A 19,484-nucleotide genomic window follows, 5' to 3' on the forward strand; every position below is an offset into this window, starting at 1 on the left:
AGCATATTGTAGACAGCTGATAAGTGAAAGGAACATGCATTATTAAATGTGAATATACATTTACTTAAATGTCGGTCTGGCATGTGCAGGGGCATGGGGGGGAGGCAGCAAGAACTCATGTATGTTTGGTACCAAACAGACTTGAGTTTAAATCCTCACTTGGCTACACCCAATCGGAGCGACTGTAGCCAAATTCATCTCTGATCTTCAATTTCTTCATTTTGAAATGAGGGTTGCAATTCTACTGCACAGATACACCATTCAGAGTGGACAGGATGCATGTGAACCACACAAAACACACACCGGCGAGGCGTTGCCAAATGTGAGTGTGCTCAGCTCTTCTACCTGGTTCTCCCTTTGGAACATCTAAGTTAAGGTCTCAAAGCCCAAAGATTTGGAAGGGGGTCTTGTATTTATTTATTTTTTATGGTTTATTTGTTCATTTATTCAACATATATGACATAGTCTCTGCTCTTAGGGACCTTATAACTTACTGGAGAATCAGGTTGTCACACGAATTTTACTGTACCTGATAGGGAAAGGACAGCATTTTGGAGTATTTGAAGAAAGCACTTCAGTACAAAGAATGTGTTGTACACGGAGCATCCTGGAAATTAGAAATGGTTCCACTGACCGATCCCAGAGCCTAGATGCTATCAGATATCTACACTGCTGGTTAGAAGGTTGTAAACCAGTAAGACAACAGGGAATAGGTGGTAGCAAAGCAAGTCCAATAAAATTCCTCCTCAGGTGTCTGGAAGGGGGGGGGGGGTCTTTTAAAGAAGTGGTTCTCAAACAGTGTTCAGTGGAACCTTGGGGGTGCCTCGGCGGGTTGGGCAGAAGAACGGCAAAGCGGTAAGAGAGGATGAATGGTAATGCAGCACAAAGAGAGGCAGAGTGGGTTTCCCTCCACTCTTACCACCCTGCAGTGTCATTTTCATTAGTTTTATATTTGAGTGCTTAGTCTAGTTTGAAAAAAACACTGCTGCTCTTCTAAATCCTCTTCTGTTTATCCTCTTTGTTGGCGGGAAGTTGATATTTACCCCACTATGAGTTTCCCTGCTAATTTTATTGACAATGGATTCATTTTGCTGCCCTTTAATGGTTGTTTAGTATTGGGATAGGTTCGCAGTTTGAATTATGTGCTCGTGCCTGAGATGGGACTGAAAAAAAATTAAGTTTATCAACTAGATTTTAAAATGATCTTTTCAGCCTTTTTTTACACCCACATTACCTCAAACCAAGGTATTTTGGGCAGGATATCAAGTGAAAATTTGTTTCCACCTTCCACAAAATTAGGAAGGACTTTTCATGAGGAAAAACATCAGTGTGGTAATCTATGTGGAGACATAACAGCATTTAAGTGAAAAAATGGTTTTGCTTCCCTGCAAGAATGTTCTAAGTACATGGCAAAGGGGTGATTCCTGATGACTGATACTTTTGTACATGAAACACTTAAGTAATGTGTAGCTTGAAACTGAGTGGACATGCGCTCATCCTGAGGTGCAGTTTTTGCTTCTAGTGGGAAATGACTATTATTGCTGGAAACGGCCAGGGCAGAATTGCCATTTCACCCACTGTTTTCGTTTTAATTTTCATTTTATATTGGACTATAGTTGATTTACGATGTTATGTTAGTTTCAGGTGTACAGCAAAGTGATTCAGTTATACATATACGCCTATCTATTCTTTTTCAAATTCTTTTCCCTTATAGGTTATTACAGAATATTGAGCAGAGTTCCCTGTGCTATACAGTAGGTCCTCGTTGATTAAACAGAGTAGTGCGTATGTGTCAATCCCAAACTCCCAATTTATTCCTCTCGCCCCACCTTTCCCCTTTGGTAACCATAAATTGGTTTTCTAAGTCTGTGAGTCTGTTTCTGTTTTGTAAATAAGTTCATTTGTATCATTTTATTTTGCTTTTTTTTCTTTCTTTCTTTTTGGCTGCACCTCAGAGACATGTGGGATCTTAGTTCCCCGACCAGGGATTGAACCCACGTCCCCTGCAGTGGAAGCATGGAATCTTAACCACTGGACCTCCAGGGAAGCCCCTGTATCATTTTCTTTTAAAGATTCCACATGTAAGCCATCAGGCACTCAGCCTGTGGACTGCTGTCCTGTGTTTGGCCAGTTCCAGCCCCATCTCAGAGCTAGGCAGCCTGGCAATGTGTAACCAACCACATCAGGCCCATCTGTGTTACAGAAATACTACTACTATTACTACTACTGCTGCTGCTGCTGCTGCTATCCAGTGCTTTACTGGTTTCCAGTGCTTGGTTACTCCTGTTTATCATCTCAACAATCGTTCATATTCATCAAGTCCTTTCATATCTATAAACTGTGAAGTTTTGACAGCAGGTATCTTACATCCTCATCTTGTTACAGGTGATGTGACTAACGTACAGCAGGATGAAGTTAGTTCCTCGAGGTCCTGGGGTCTGTTTCCTGGGGTCTGCAGACAAAGAATAGGAAACCACAGAAGCCAGACTCCAGGTTGTAGGTGTTCAGGCTGCACGGATGCCCAGCTCCATCACTCCCGGGTAACACTGACATAAAACGGCTTGTTGATCACAGCTGACATGCGCATTTTGTAGAAGCTAGATGGGCAATTCTGACAAGCTCCACAAAATCACTAATTAAATATTCAAAGGAAACAACTGTCTGTCAATTAAATATCTCAGTTACGATTCCCTTGGAAACAAATTGAATGACTAAAATCACATACAATTTTACAATGCACGGTGTCAATGTAACTAAACCACTAGGAGAAATTAAATACCATCTAATAAGTAATTCTCTCAGCGTCTGCTATACCCTTACTCAGATTTCTCTTCCTTCTCAGGGGTTACAGACCTCAGCCAGCTATGTTTTCTATATGGGCTGTGTCATCATCTGATCTTGGGAGCAAAATAAACCAGGAAAGCATAGAATTCTTCACATACACATTCACTGTAACTCACAGGAATGCAAACTGTAGAGCGCGGAGCCATCTCAAAAGTCATTTCCTAGTGATAGAATTTTAGAGCTGCGAGGAATTCATTCCAAGGCCAAGACAGGTGGCGTGGTCTGTACAAAGTTGCTCTGTCTTGGATGTAAAGTCCGAGGTCAATCTTTTGATGACTCTCAGGGTCTACTTTCAATACCATGTACCAGCCCCCTGGCTCCACAGAACGATAACATCGTTATACGCAGTGCTACGATTTGGAATACAAATTTCATTTTTCTTTCCCTTTATTACTTTTAACTCATTGCCTCTGAAACTAGCAGAGTTTACTGAGATAAAATGGCCTTAAAAAAACATCAAATTGAGGGGCAGCTTTGAAATGAGACAGATGTGGTTAAAATCCTTTATTAGCTGACTGACCAAAGGGAAATGATGTAATACTCTTGAGCTTAGCATCCTCAGCTATAAAAAGGGAAGCAGAAATACTGATGCTAAGATGATTCTCCAGGCCCTGACTCAAGAAGCCTCCACTACAAGCTTTTCCCATGATGTGCCAATGTCCGTTCCAGGGACAGAAAAAAGGACAGAGCCTGTCCTCAAAGTGTATATGGTTTACTAACAGAAACAAATAAGGAAACTATAATTCCAGTCTCACCTACCAACCCCTATTCCTCCTCCAGGTCTTAATTAAGAATACTTTCCTCCTCTCAGTTCAAGTCAGGTTTTTTTCTTTTAAATAGAAACCAGGACAAGGGTAAGGCCAGCTGGGTTCCTAGGGTGTACCGTTTAAGAAAGCACTTCCTGTCAGGGTTGTACAAGTGCAGAGTCGGCACCTGAAGTGAGTGCCTCTTACGCTTTGCACCCTGGGTGTCTTACTAGCCTCAACCTGGTCACTGCCTGGCACTAAACCAGGTCACCTGACTTAAAAGCACTTAACTCAGTTTGAAATTTTTCACGTGTTTAGGTCACTATTTGATCGATGGGTGTCTCTTACTCTAGATTATAATCCCTTTAATAGTAGGATTCTGGATTCTTTTCCTCACCACAGTATCCTTACTGTTTGCACCCAGCACGCAGCGGTACTCCATAAATATTTATGCATGAAGGACTGAATGAAAGAATAAGTTAATGAATAACAGAGAGATGTAAAGGGCATGAGGCAAGCTAAGGGACTTAAACCCACCTGGTAAAGCGTCAGAAAACCCACTGCAGAGAAGGTGGGGTCTGTGCTGAATTCCAGAGCCCTTCTCCTCGAATTGTCATTGGCAGGCTAGCAGTATCCAGCACCCGGGCACTTGTTGGAAATGCAGAATCTTGGGTTCCCCCTAAATCCAAAGGTTTCACCAAGACCTCCATGTGATCCCAAAGCACGTTAAAGTTTGTGGGTTTTGCCAAGTGAAGCCCAGGAAAGGACCACTCAGGGCAGAGGACTCCAGGAAAAAGGGGGACTGTTTTGAAAATTAAGTTATAATAAAACATAAAAGGTATTGTGTGATTCTTTGTACCAGGCCCAGAACTAAATACTCTAAATACTAAATTGTGCATATTATTTCATCTCTTCAGTGATCTTCTGGCTTGCTATGATTCTTCCCATTTTACAGCTAAAGAAAGTGAGGTACAGAAAGATTAAGGCCCTTGAGGGTGTCCTGAAATTAATAAATGGCAAATCTAGCCCAGGTGGTCTGAATCCACATCCTGCACTGTGATCTCCACACGCTGATGCTCCTCCCGTGAGATGTGTAGGTCTGGGGCAGGGCAAGGCTCAACATCGACACTCTCCCACTGAAAACATCTTGCTCGAGGACCTGCTTGTCTTTTTGTCAAATCTGGTAACATCTGCCTGCCCCTCCTCCATTAAACACCTAATCTGAGTTCAGATTCTCAAACAGACAGACAATTACACCCAGACCATTTGTTCCTAAGCTGGCATGTGTCTTGACGAAGGGGCACAGGGGAGGTTTCCTGGAGCTGGTGACACCTGAGCTGGCAGACAAGGAAGGAAGGAGCCAGAAGAATTGTTCCAGAAAAACATTCAGGCATAAGCCAGCATGAGGTACCCAGGAAAACCGGTGATGGGATTCCACTGTGGAACTTACCCGGTGGTGTGAGGCGGTGAGAATACTAGCATTTGAGAGAAGCTCACCCTTGCGGGGTGGGGACGGCTTGGAGGAGCACGAGGGATGAAAAAATTGAGAAATCGTTGGGGAGGGCATGCTGCCCTAGAATGAAATGAGTAGGATGGAGAGATTTGGACAGATCCCAGCGATGGGAGATGAAACCATCAGGATTTCACAGAGATGCTGGGAGACTGGGAGTTGATTTTTGACTTGTTGAGACTGAGCTGCCTGGAGGTGTCCAGCAGGTCACGAAATACCCTGGTCTTCAGCACAGCAGACAGAACAGGGTTGGAGATACAGATGTAGGACACGGGTGCATGGTCGTCAACTAAAGGAGGACGTGATTGCCCAGGGTGATGGGGATATGTACGGGATGGGAATTTAAGAAGCCTCAACATTTAAGAGTTGAAGGGCAAGCCCTGAAAGCACTTGAGAAGGAAGCGTGTATGTAACCAGCACTAAACTCAGTTGTAGAGACACACCAGTGACTCAGGTACAACCCCTGCCTTTGTGAAACTCACAGCCTGGCTGGTGAGAGAGAGAGACGTGGAGACAAACAGCAGTACGGCCTGTGGCAGGATGGACAGGCAGGTAGGGGTAATGCGGTCAAAGAAGGAGGAATATCTAACTAGGTCTGGGTACTAGGAAAAACTTCATAATTCTGCATTTTCCCCCTACTCACAAAACCCTTTTAGGTATCAAGATACTTGTGCCTGGAGAAGCCAAAGCCATCTGGCCAATGTCACTGGGAAAAATTCATGGCAAAAACATGATGACAATTTGTAGTTTCTATGTTTTTAAGGAAACGTACTTACATAGTTTCAAAAATATCTCTCACTGTCCATTGGCACAGTTCACAGTTCCTCTCTGGCTGAAATGGCTTGGGCAGGGCCCCAAGAGCTGCACATGATGTCATTATTCACTTGGTAAGAGACGAAGGCTATCTCTCTCTCATAAATAGGGAAGGGGGCCCTCTGTTCATTGGGCACTGACTGTCTGGTCCCATGATCCCACCCGCAAATGAGCTGACCGTCACCAGTAGGCTAGGAAGACTCATTAAGTAATGGGGGACGTTTGATGCTGCACTTAGAAGAAAATAAGCCGGCTCTGATTGATTTTGATTTTGTTTCTTGAACTAAGCAGCAGCAGGAAAGTGAACTAAGGGGGATAATGCGTCACAGAACTGAAAACAGGCGACTTACTCGTAACCTTTTTGGATGTCATGAAGACTGTTTTAGTTACTTGCACTGGGTTCCAATATGGAAGATCAGGCTTTATTTTTGCCTTTAGGCGGTCTACAGATAAACTGGTCCAGTTAGGATACAAACTGGTCTCTAGGTGGTAGGTTTTAAGCTGTGGGAAATGGCAGACTAAGCAATTGTCCAGTTACTACGCTCAGCAAGGACAACTGGTTCTCCTAGGAGTGAGGCAGACCAGCCTGGCTGGCAAGGAGTGCCGGAGGCAGGTAGGAAGGTGGGAGCACCTCTTGCCCACAACTGCCCCAGTATGAAGCCAGAGGGTGAACATCCACAGGTGACCAGAAGGGGGTGCCACTGAGAGGTCAGGCCAAAGAAATGATTTGGGGTAGTACACCACAAAGCAAAGACGGCCTGAGTGAGGTGCCGGTGCTGGGATTCAGGGCCAGGGCGCTAAAGGACCAATAAGGAAGCCAACGAGGGGCTGAGACCCTCATTAATGCTTGGACTCTATTTTGCATGGATGGACCGGACCACTTAAAAGTTTCAGGAATGGACAAATAAGTATGGATAATTTAGGTCCATGACTTTTTAACTTCCTTTTTCCTTCTCTATCTTTTTTGACGGAAATGATCTGGATAGTGATTTGAATTTTTCTTCATGTTATCTACTATAACTTCCTTAACACAGGTCTAGCAACACTCAGCTTGGGGCTTTCTGCCCAGAGCACTTCCTGGGATGACATTTGGTGTGCTTTTGCCTGTATTGACCAGAGAAACTGATTTCTTTTCTCTCACTGGCTTTTCACTGACTGTTTGACCGTGCGTGTTGGCGCGGGGTGGAGGGGGAGGAGGGGGCCACGTAATATTCATTCATTCCATTCATTTATGAGTACGATATTTAGAACTGCCCACGTGCCGGGTACTATGCTAGGCGCTAAGAACACAACGACGAGAAGGGCACAATCCTTTACCTCAAGGGGCTCACAGCCTGGTAGGCACATGACATGTTACGACGTTGCTCTGATAGTTGAAAATGTAGCAATGTACCAAGGAGAGGGAATTGAGCCTTGCTTAAGCTCTTTGTCTGCCCACCTTGTGTGGGAATGGGCTGCCTGGGGCTCCAAGGCAGCTGCTCAGTTTTTAGCTGGGGTTACTGTGAACACAGAGCAACTAGGAGAGCCTGGAGCTGCAGACAAGCCCGACCTTCTCAACATGAGGCAGATGCTCTCTTGTGCCATGTCTTCTGGTTACCAGGCTCGGGATGCCTTCAGTCTGTGATAAGGTGATGCTTACGTAACTGACCTCCTGACTCTTCCCCAGGGTCCCTTTACATTCTCCCTAGGAAGATCCACACCCATTTACAATTTTTTCTAAAGTCTGACCTTTCCTTTCATGCAACTCTTAAAAGAAATCCACTGCAGCTTCGATTTTTCATGCTTTAGAGGTTTGTAGTAAAAAGAGCCCAAGACCTGCATTTGTGTAAAATATTCCCCGAATGCTGTGTTTCAGACGTGTTCTGAGAATCTGGGAATACAAACCTTCCTACCTCTGCATCAGAGTCACAAACTCCCTCCCCAAATCCATTCAAGTACCAGCCTCATTACAGCAACAACCCTGACTGTGGAGTACACAGCCGTGTCTCAATCCAGAACCCAACAGTCAGTCAACAAGTATTTGTTGAATAATCTTCCTACTCAATCCTCATTCTCCCCTTCTTCCTAATGCAATCCTGATTTTCTGAGAAGCAGGAAAATCAAATCTACTTTTGCCATCCTTTCTTGCTGATGGAGGGGCCTTGGATCGGAATTCTGCTCCCCAAAATAGAGGCAGACATCACTGGGCAGGGGTCCCAGAGGAGCTCCTGAAAGGGTGGCCGACTCAGCAGGCAAATGCCTTTTAGGCATCTTGGCTTCTTGCCCTTTGCTCCTTGTCCTTTTTTTTTTTTCCTGCCTGCAAAGTGGCTGTGATGGCTTAGAGATGCAACCGGTGGTTTCCATAGGACCTTGAGGAAAAGACCTCCCTGTATGGAATTCTCCTTTAGGCCGTCCCTGATAGATTTCTGTACAGCTTTCCCTTGAAAAATCCCCATGCCAGGGAGCTCATCACTTCAAAAAGCAGCTCCCTGGGCAGGTCCATCTGTTACAAAGCCTTAGCTTTAGGTGAACCAAATCTCTCATGGTATAACGACCACCCATTGATCATTATTCTGTCTTAGAGGACACATAAAATAAACAGTTTCTCTTTGTCATGGCAGTATCCCAAATATTTGAGGACACCAACCATATCTCTTCTAGCCTTAGGCCTTGCAGGGTTTTTCTTTTTCTTTTTTTGGTCCTGTTCTGTTTTGCTGCATTTCTTATTCCCATGTTCTGAGTTAAAGGAATACATATATTTTGACGATGCATTCCCTAATCCTTAGTCATCTCTATTTTATAAGCAATCATGTGTATTCAGCACATAATCACACAGGAAAAAGGAGAAAAGATTCTGAAATGGTTTACTCCAGTCAACTGGAAAACCAGCTGACACAGGACAAGGATGTAGTTTATAAGACAGCTCAACAAAATAATTCTTGTTACATGTGAACATTTTATACTGGTATATGCTCTTTATATAAAGATGACAGTTTTAAAAATTTACTCATTAAAAAAACCCCAAACATTAATACGATTTAATTTCATACTTAGCTCACGTCTTCACCATGTCCATTTTTATCATTTTCTGATTTAGGAGAATTTTGTGTTTCAAAGATATTTTGCAATTCATAACACCTGAGTTAGGCATATAAGTCAGGAAGTGGAGTGGAAGGGAAAGAAAACCCCAGTGACTAATGAATGTGCAAAAGGTATTACACAGATTAAAAGACGTGATCTAGCTGAGAATGCAATTCAAATACTAAATCACAAACGTGCCCAGTCAGAGTCCAGTGCAGAGATATCAAAGAAACAAGGAAATGCGGTTTATCTGACAACACATGGAGCTATAATCCCAGTTCATTGGTTGAGAAGGTGGTCACACAGTTGCATTCACTGGTAGAATGGCTTTTATTCCCCTTGGGAGATGGCCAGGCCTCCCCTGGAATGTCTGGGACAGCAACGGTTAATTAATCTACCCTGCATTCTTCTGTACCCTGCAGAGCTGACTGTGAAAAATCTGGGAGTGAGAAAAGCTGGCTTCTGAAGTAACTGCTTAAGTGACCTGACTTCTTAAAATAGTCCTTCATAAACAAACTCACATGATCTAATTTGCGTGTATAAATCCAATTATGTTTCCTGGGAAAGCACAGGGAAGATTATCTGGCTGGGTAGACCAACGTTCTTCTACTCCAGCCCCAAGAAAATGCTGCGGGAGAAATCATTTACAGAACTGATTCTCTTGCTAACTGAGGGTCAGACCTAAATATCCCAGAAATTTGCCTACATTCTGCTTTGGCTACCTTGCATTCCACAGAAAGCAAAGAACATGCTACAAAGCAATAGGCCTAGGGAACTGATACGCCATCCAACTGCATATTCTAGACCTCCTGGTCTCTCAGAGCATCAATATAGTGCCCATTCGTCGGTGAGAGGAAAGGTTTGAGATGAATGTTGCAAGTGTCTCCTATGTTCTGAAAACAAACACATGTAGCATCAACTCAAATAGACACACTTGCGAAATGAATAAATTAGCATCCTAAGAAATATTTAGACAACAGTGAAGTGTCACAGCAGCGTGACTGTAGTAGTGTCCTTTGATTATACGTTGCCAGCAGCACTGAATTTGGGATCAACTTTTTTTTTTTTTAATCTTTCCTTTTAATGCTTGGTTTCACTTATTTTTGATGAGCTCTTAAAATGCCATCAGTCATCGAGGTGTAAATGTGACTAATGTATTTGTCCTACTTAGCATGACACAGCAACAGCTGCTCCAGAAATAAAGTCCTCCCAGTCTTCCCAGTTCCAACCTAATTATGCTCCGACCCGCTGAAACCAGTCAGGTGACATTACCGGGTAGGAAGAAAAACAAATTCATTATGCAGTCTTGCAAAGGCCACACCACACGTCGTTTTACAACTCCCTCTGAATACACAGACGCCAAGCCTATTGGCAACTCCAGGGCAAAGGTGTCTACAGATCAGGGCTGAAGGGATTTAGTTTGTCATTTCAGATGTCATTAAAAATATTCTTTGCAAAGCCTACTCTCCATCACAAAAAACCAAAAAAAAAAAAGGGAAAGGAAAGGAAGGAAGGAAAAGAGAACCAAAAAGGACAGTCTCTCGGTATTTTTCACAAGTAAGAGAGAATAATATTTCCATTTCTGGGCATTCAGAGGAACCCCTTGGGAATGTTGACACACAAATCTGCTTTTGAAAGTCATTTTCTGACAGGCTGGGATGTTGCAATTATTTTTTTTTAAAGCCTATATGAATTTGCCAAAGGGAAATGTACAGAAATGGAGGTATTTGTCGTTTTAAAAAATGCACATCATAACTAGTGAGGTGCGTTAAACAGGACCCCAGTTACACCCATTTAATGGACATTTGTGTTTCCTGAAGTATCTACCTTGATATCAAATACCAAATTGAGATGATTTAAATTACATGTCATTTGCTGTACATTAAATAGTCATAAGATTCCTTTTATTTGATTCGAGTTAGCAGACATAGACAAAGGACATATAATACACGCATATGTTTAAATTTACACATGGGGAGAGAGATTTGGTAATTCCATTATACTCACTTTGACTTTACTGTGAAGTTAACCCTTCCTTTAAATGATCAGAAATGCATGTTAAAGCACATGCAAAGCCTACTTCTCTCCTGACCCCCACCTGCTCATACCATACAACACTCTCTTACCCGGTATAAACGATGCATTTTCCCCAAAAGGATTTTTTAAAGGCCAAATGGCAAGCTAAAAATCCCTCGTTATTAATCAAGTTTAAAGATCATGATTTAATTAGCATTCTTCTGGCTCTAGTCTTTTCTGTTTCGTTTGGATGTGTGTAAGATAAGGAAGAAAAGGCTGCTGCTTGAGAAATTCAAATCTGACAGCATGACCTTGAGCACTAACTCACCTGGATTTGTATACCTGGCTGCCTTTGCTCATAGAGCTACCTTGGAGAAATCACCTCCATTCTGACACTTCTGCTTCTATGCCTCACCAAGAGGTACAGAGGGCTAATTAGCCACTAGCTGTGACATTTTAGAATCCCAAGAGGGAAGCATCATGCAGCAGTCTTTGTAGTTAAATATTGCTGCCTCTCAGTTTTCCAATAACTAAATGATCTTCATCATCTTATCACTAATGAGCTGAAGAATGAGAATGAGATGAATTTCAAAAGTTAGGTAGCTCGTATTATTGTCACCAGCAGTTAAGACAGAATCAAATGCTAACTACAGCAACAGAGCTTAGAATGTATCTCCCTGGTGAGAGAACCTACCAAATACAACCTTATCATTAATATTTTCTTTATACACATAATGTCATTTAGTAATGAATTTTTAGATGGGTAAATTGAACTGGCAAGAGAAACAATTTGTTTAAGAAGTGGAAAATTCTGTGTCGTAGAGAGAATCTGGACAAAGGCACTACTGTCTGTAGCCTGAATCACATAATGAAGCTGATTTAACTTGAAATGAGTGAGGCTCCCCAAGGAAGGAATACCTACAGCCCTAGTGCTACCTGTAGCTGAACTTTCTCAGGGGGAAAGGAAAAGGAATCCTTTGAATTGGGCTTTGAACCTTCTCAGGGTTCCTCAGTATTTCCAGTGCCACTTAGACCTAGAAAATACACGGGGATCACATCTGCCCTGGACAAGAACCTCTTTGGGTGGGAAGTTCACGACTTTCGTCTAACTGTTCACTGAGTGGAGAAAAGAGAAACCATTTCTTTGCTGATAGCAAGGGACCTCCTGGTTGGCCCTTTTAAGGTTCTACCTCGTAACCACAGTGGAAAGTATGCGATAGATAAATGAATACGGGGCGTTCTCTCTTCATATAGGGCATCTGCAGAGACCTGCAGCTTGGTCGTTACCCTGTCAAGCCACAGATATAATTTTCTTCCAGAGGGAAAGAGGAGAAGCCGATTCTCAAGCTTGGGTTAGAGAAGGCAATTATCAGCTCATTTGTTCCTTTTGAAAATGGCATTTTCAGTGAAGTGAAACAGCCTGCCGAGGTGTGTTTACTGTATCCTCATTCTAGCTTCCTGCTTCTTGAAAATGTTAAGTTAAACATGAGCCATCCTCTTAATGGGAATCAAGATTAATGTAGAGAAAGAAGATACGCCAGTGTTTATGGCTTTCAGTTGATAAATTTATATCCCACTGAGCAAGACGATGAGCTAGCTACACAGAGCCTGTTCCCAGCAATTCAATCACTTTCCCCTTAGGATTGCCCTTTGGCTTTTTCATTAAATGTTAATTCGTGGGCTATACGGGGTATTACTCTCTTGAGTAGTGAAACAGGTACCTCTCGCTGCTCTTGAGTCATTTCAAATGCTTATGTTTTTAGAAGGATACCCTCTGAAAGGTTTCTGAAGAATGACTGGCTCTGAGCTAGGATTTGAATCCTGACCTCACCACTTGTCAGGCTCATCATCATTGGTATGTGCCTTTAAAGTTTCTAAGAATCTGTCATTTCTTCTCTGAAATAAAAGTGAAGGATGATACCATCAGTTTGTTAGCACTAGATGTGATCGTGTATGTAAAGGCTCTTGATTACATGTAGAATATTGTACAGATGTAAAGAATTTTGACTGTGCTTTGATTTCTCCAAAGGTGTTTACGTGTAAAAGACTGCTTTACACACCTTTACGTGTGTGTGTGTAGAAAGCTTTCACCAACACAACGTCAGGGGACTTGGCTATTTTCTAATATTGTTTATGCAGTGAGTACTCTTGTTCATTCAGTGATTAAGTGCCTACCACGTGCCTGGCATTTTTCTAGGTGCTGAGGATAAAAGGATAAACACATAGACAATGTCTTTGCTCTTACACGGTGTTTACATTCTTGTGAGGGTGTGGGGCTGGGGGAAAAAAACACAATAAATATAGACCAGTCAGATAATTTCAGATGGTATATGTGTTCTGGAGAAAATAAGACATGTCACTACTAGGGAGTGGCATTTGAACTGAGTCTGGAATATTGAGAATGCGTCAGTCATGTGAAGACCTGGCAAAAATTGTCCTAGGCAGCAGTCACAAAGCCTAAGAAGTGAAGAAGTGGGAAAGAGCTTGGGATATTTGAAAGACAAGAAAATAGAGAGTATATTTGGAGGCTGAGGAGTAGAAGAGACAGAAATATAATTAGCGAGAGAAGTAGCACCAACTTACAGAGGATCCAGTAGGCCATGGTAAGGAGTTAGGATTTTATTCCAGTTTCTAACCGAGGTCGTTAGCAGGTGTTAAGTATGTCTTGTATGTCACCAAACAGGGAAAACCAAACAATACTGATTAAAAAAAAAAATCACAGATTCTTTTTTTTTTAAAGCGATTAATTCTCTACTTTATCCACCTACAAGGTCTAGGAAAGACACTTAAACCTCTAGAGGGCGCCAAATGAAAACCTTTTGTGGCCAAAGCCACAAAGGTTCTTTCAGCACCTAAAATCAGAGGAGAGCGCTCTGCTCGTTCCTTCAGAGTCTGGCAAAAGGTGACACCTTATGAAAAGATTGTTCATCTACATTTGCTACCCAAACAGAAAGTTGAATGAGCTTGGTATACATACACCAGGACGCTGGTTTTCACGCTAAAGGATTGTTTATGATGGGGTGGGAGTAGGAAGACATTTGAGGGTTATTTTTAATCCTCTCCCATCTGGTAGTATTTGAGTGGAGCATAAAACAAATATGGAGCCAAAATTTACTTTCTGGATTCATTTGGCAAGAAAAGTGTCTCTATACTTAGGACTTTGAAAATATTCATAATTTGCTACTTAGGATGTTATTCTAAATACTATTCCAAAGTTACTTGACAAAGTCTTTTAGTAATGTGTACCAAGGAAGGCTACTGCATGAGAAGCAGTGGGTTATGACAAATGGAATTTTCTGCAAATGGTCAGATAGCTATGATGCATTATGAAAACGACTTATAGTGAGAGAAGAGAAGGGGAAGGAAGAAGGAGGAGACAGAAAAGATGAGAAAGGGAAAAAAGGGAACAGGAGCAAGGAGAGGTCAGCTGACGTCTAGGTACATAATAAAGAAAATGCAAAACAGAAGGAGAGAAATTGGAAGAAAGGGAGAGATTCAGAGGACACTCGGGTTCAAATCCACGTGTAAACAACATTCAGAAACACAGTTGAAATATAATTTTATATAATCCCAAATTGAGACTTTATCATATATGGGTATTAAAGGTTCATGATGATTCTGAGAAAACATTATGTTTTTTTGTAATCCTTTTTTTCTTTTATAAATTTATTTATTTATTTTTGGCTGCATTGGGTCTTCGCTGTGCGCGCGGGCTTTCTCTAGTTGCGGCCAGCAGGGGGCTAACTCTTTGTTGCCATGCCCGGGCTTCTCACTGCGGTGGCTTCTCTCGTTGAGGAGCACGGGCTCTAGGTGTGTGGGCTTCCAAAGTTGTGGCTCGCAGGCTCTAGAGCGCAGACTCAGTAGTTGTGGCGCACAGGCTTATTTGCTCTGCGGCAGCATGTGGGATCTTCCTGGACCAGGGATCGAACTCGTGTCCCCTGCATTGGCAGGCAGATTCTTAACCACTACACCATCAGGGAAATCCCTCATTATTGTTTTTAATAAGAAAAATTCAACGGGTCAGACCTTACTTACAGAGGCTCTCATCCCCCCATTTCATGCCTGATGATCATAGCCATGTACTTCATATGCTCTTTGCTCTACCCAGGGAGACTTCAAAAAGCACCGTATGAGCAGCCAACCAGATAAGTAACCTAAGCAAATGGATATAGAGCCATCCGAGAAGAGAGAGAATCCCAAATCAACTAGGAGTCCAGCAGGTCAATGATGGGTAAAGCACTCTGACGGTACCAGCGCCCTAAAAGTCATGAGCAGTTTTCATAGGTGTTGTACCTGTTTATCCTAAGAACCATCTATTCAAACCAGACTGCAAGAGGAGCCTCTGATGTCCAAGCACCTCTCATCAGCTTTTTACTTGAAAACACTCCAGCTGATACATTTCCCTCATTTTTATGGAGAAGTTCCCATAAAACTCTCCTGTTACCCCCATTCACTCTCTTGTTACCTACCAGACATTTGGCCAAGAAAGTGCCAGATCATTAATTATCAATTGATTTCAAGGAATTTAAACAATAGAGTCATCATCTAGCTCCTCATTCACAGACAATGAGAACTTTGTTCACAGAAACACATCCATTTTTAATGGGGAAAGATAGGAAGAAAGGGGGAGAAAGGAGAAAGCGACCTAAAGAGTCAGGTTCCACCTAAATATTTCAAACCATCTACATCAAAACACCCCCTTCAATCAAGCAAAACTTGCATTCTCTGCCAATGACATGCTTGCTCCCCCTCTCCACCAGCCCCAAAAGTCCTGAGGTTGATTTATTCAAAGCATTGGGGTTGGATCCTGTAGCAAGAGAAGATAGCACCTTAGATCCCCAAGGCAATAAAGAAAAAAAACGAGCGTCACAGGCTTGTCTGAAGGACTTAGTGAGATAGCTTAAGTAAGGTACCCAGCACCAGCTATTTAGTATGCGTTTAACAAATGTTGATTCCTTCGAGAACTGAGGATTTGTGGCGCAAAGACACAGAGAAACCTAACTCAGAATCTCAGAGTCCCTTAGGACACCCTGCTGTAACTCTCATGAGTAAAGCTGCTAAGGAGTGGGTCGCCTTCTAAATCGGGATGCTCCCCTCCCTTTCTGTGTTTTGCTCCAGAGACTGAGGGCAGCTCCTGGGGGATGTATGAGGGGCAAAAGGAAGACTACTTCTTAGCTGATGTCAAAGAATTACTCACAGAATCAGAGTAGAAGAGTAGAGATGATAGAAACTTTAGAGATCATTTAGTTTCATTTCCTCTAGAGCAATGGCATCCCACGAACACCCAGGACCTCCTAGGTGCAAGGCACTGTGTCGGGCTGGGGGAGGGGACTCAAAGGGAGAGAGGCAAACCTGCCTCTTAGAAAAGCGATTTCGAAAGAACCCCGGGGAGTCAGGGGACGAGCAAGGCAGGCGGGAGTTACCTGGTTGATGGAAATGACCGCCAGCCTGGGGATGACCCCTTGGAGGACCACCTGCAGTAACGACGTGCCCAGGCCAGCCAGGATGGCCCAGGTGAGCGGCAGCGGCAGCATGCTGTAGGTGGCGAAGAGTGTGAAGAGCACGTAGCCAATGCCGTCTCCCAGGAGCCCATAGCCCAGACCTGCTGCTAAGATCTGGGTGGTCATGGCCACCCAGGTGACCACGCCGCTGTACTGCAGGTAGGTGTGCGAGGTGGTGTCCTTCCTGACCACCACCAAGGCGCAGATCACCACCTCTATGCCCGTGAAGAAGCCCAGCAGGATGCCCTTGAGCGGGTCCATGGGGGCCGAGGCCAGGCTCAAGTGGAGAACCAAGAGGGTGAGTTTGGTCAGCACGTCCAGCACGTTCATCACCACCTCCGATTTGCGCCTCTGGCCCAGGAAATAGCGCTGGTAGAGGCGCTCCAGATCCCGGGACTTGAAGGAGTTGCGCAGGGTGGGGAAAATGACCCCTCGGTAGCTATAGCCCCCCTTGAGGAAGAAATCCGAGTTGCTCGGGGCGCAGTCGAGGTGCAGGAAGCCCAGGTCGCCCGCGCCCCCGCTGCCGCCGCCGCCGCCGCTGCCGCTGCGCTCCGGGAAGACTTTGGTGCAGCCGGGGCTGTGCGCTCTCTCCCCGGGGCCCAGCGCGTAGAGGGGAAGCGCCGAGTCGCCGGCCAGCTGCGACGCGTGGTGGTTGGGGCCGCCGCCTACAGGGTCCGAGGCTTTGCTGGAGCTTCCGCTCCCGCCGCCGCTGCCCCGGTGCCCGTGAACGAAGCGCTGCTCGGTGATGTGCCGCACAGCCGTTTGCCACAGCAGCCGCTGCGGCCGGGAGCCGCTCCCGCCGTCGCCGGCCGGGGGCGTCGGGTGGATGGTGTAGAGCTCCTCGCTGCCGCTAAGGCAGCGCACATCGGAGAGCTCCATGGCGCCGGGCCGCTGGGAGGGAGGCGCAGAACCTGCGGGAGGCCGCGGCGGGAAGGGGTCCCGAAAGACCCAAAGGCGGCCTGGTGGGAGCTTGGCGGCGAGCCCTTCTATCCCCAGCCGCCCTGGGCAGGAGGTCCCCGCACGTCAGGTCATAGTGCGCCCCGGGCCAAAGGGCGTCTGGAAGACCGCCGCAGACCCCTGCGTCCTCGCGCGTCGCCCTCCCGCCAGCCCGCGCAGCTTGGGTGCGTGGCAGCTGGGGCTATTTGTCCGCAGAAGCCGCGGCGCTCTGAGCCACGCAGCCCCCTTCCCGGCCTCTGGCTTCCTGGCTGGGTCTCGACTCAGCGTCTTGGCGTTGCCTTTGCTCTCCAAGAGGCGCCCAGGCGCCTGGGCTCCGTGCTTCAGCTGCGCGCCGGGCGGGTCCTGGCTGCGGCACTGGGCTCGGGACGCCCACGACTCGGCGGCTGCAGGGGGGGCTGGTCGGGGGTGACCGGCAGCGCCGATGGGTGCGAAGTTAGCAGCTCTGGCTGGAACAGAGTCCTTCGGAGAACTCCATTGCGCCGGGATGGGGAGCCGGGGCGGAGCTGGGGGCGGGGGTAATGAAGGGGGAGGAGTGGGGGACAGTGAGGTGGCGGGTGCCCAGCGGGAGGATTGGCGAGGTGGTAGCCTCAGCGCTAACAAGTCACCAAACAGTTAATTTGGAAGTGCGGGTGTGCTGAGGCTCCCTCCCGCGTTCATTTCTGGCTGTCTCCACTTCCTGAGCGAAGACTGACAGCGCAGCGCTGGCTCTGGCCCGACGCATCCCTCGGGGAAGGGGGAGGGCCTCAGGGTCCCAGTCGCGGCTACAAGACGAAGTCAGCCTTTCCAGCTGTGTTTCTGAGGGGTCGCAGCACAAGATTCTCACCCCCTTCACTTCGCTCGTTGGAATCCCTTTGGCCCGGAGCTGAGAGGTGCAGGAGGCGAGGGCAGGAAAAAAGTGGGGAGGGCTCCAAAACCAACAGCTCCGAGGGCGAGGAGAAGCCACTGGTGCAGGTCGCTGAGGCTAAGAACCGTAGCTTGGTGGGTGCGGCGGGTGTGAGGTTTGGGCGAGAAGGGAGGCCCGAGGCCGCGGGGAAGTCGCCTGAGTCGCCGCCGGATCCAGGGGAGCGCCGCGTGCCACCCTGGCGCTCTGAAGCGCGCTGCGGGCGCCGGGCGACAGGCAAGAATTTGGAGACCTGTCTGAGCTGTTGGACACCGGAGGAGACTTAGACCCGCCCCCACGCCAAGCCACGCCCCCGGAACGGGGCGGGGGCGGAGTGGCGGTGGTGGCGTGGACCTGGCGCCCAGATCTGGCCAGGACGCCCCAGGTCTTCAAGGCAGCGGCACGGGCAGACCCGCGTGGGAGAGGACGATGGGGTTGGGGGGGGTCGGGCGGGGCGGGCGCCCCCGACCAGCCCCCGGCGTGGAGATGCAGCGCTCCAGCTGGCCGAGCTGGCCGGTTCCAACGCTGTTCTTTTTTAGGCACTGGCTTTGGTCCTGTGCAGGTGCGGAGCCAGGACTCGTAAGCCGCTTTGCCCACGGACACGGAGAGCCCAGCGCGAAGGCATAGAGGGTTTCCTTTACGCTCTCCCCACTGGGGCGTCTTTTGGCAAAGCCAACTTTCGGGCTAAAAGCAAAATACCCCCAAGAAGCCGCAATTGCAGAGGCCGGCAGCTTCCTGAGGGAGTCTCTTTACTACACCAATCCGGAGGGATGGAGAGCGCGAGGCATTAGAATGCGAGGGCCCTCGGAGGGCCAAGTTTCTCCCCGCTTACAGTAGGGGTCGAGAACGGAGGGCGTGGGGAAGGCATTTCCAGCCGCCCTCTCGAGCCCGATTTCCCGCCCGCCGAGCTCCGGCGAGCAGTTGCGGACAAAGCCCCTGGCGGAGCTCGGGGCAGATCCAGGCGCAACACGGTGGGCACGTGGTGTCTGCGCCCGCGCCGGGCCGAGCGGGGGCTCCGGGCGCCGGGTCCGCCGGAAGCGCCTTAGTCCCGAGCCCGGCTGCATGTGGCGGAGCCACGGTGGAACTGCGGCTTCAGCCGGTGGAGCCCTGGCCCTGAGCACAGTCAGCTGATGGCCAATGACGTCAGACCCTGGGCG

At 46.6% G+C, this 19,484-nt stretch overlaps 1 protein-coding gene across 1 annotated transcript in view; it reads right to left on the bottom strand.

Moving 5' to 3' along the window:
- ADCY8 (adenylate cyclase 8) overlaps positions 1-17,369 on the bottom strand; it is a 217,733-nt gene extending 200,364 nt beyond the window's left edge. The window contains exon 1 of the mRNA XM_019931940.3: positions 16,413-17,369. Within this exon, the coding sequence (XP_019787499.1) occupies positions 16,413-17,369 (957 nt within the window). The remainder of the gene's footprint in view (positions 1-16,412) is intronic.
- Between the last annotated feature and the right edge of the window lie 2,115 nt (positions 17,370-19,484).

Source organism: Tursiops truncatus, chromosome 17 (assembly GCF_011762595.2).
Source record: "Tursiops truncatus isolate mTurTru1 chromosome 17, mTurTru1.mat.Y, whole genome shotgun sequence".
Lineage (NCBI taxonomy): Eukaryota > Metazoa > Chordata > Mammalia > Artiodactyla > Delphinidae > Tursiops > Tursiops truncatus.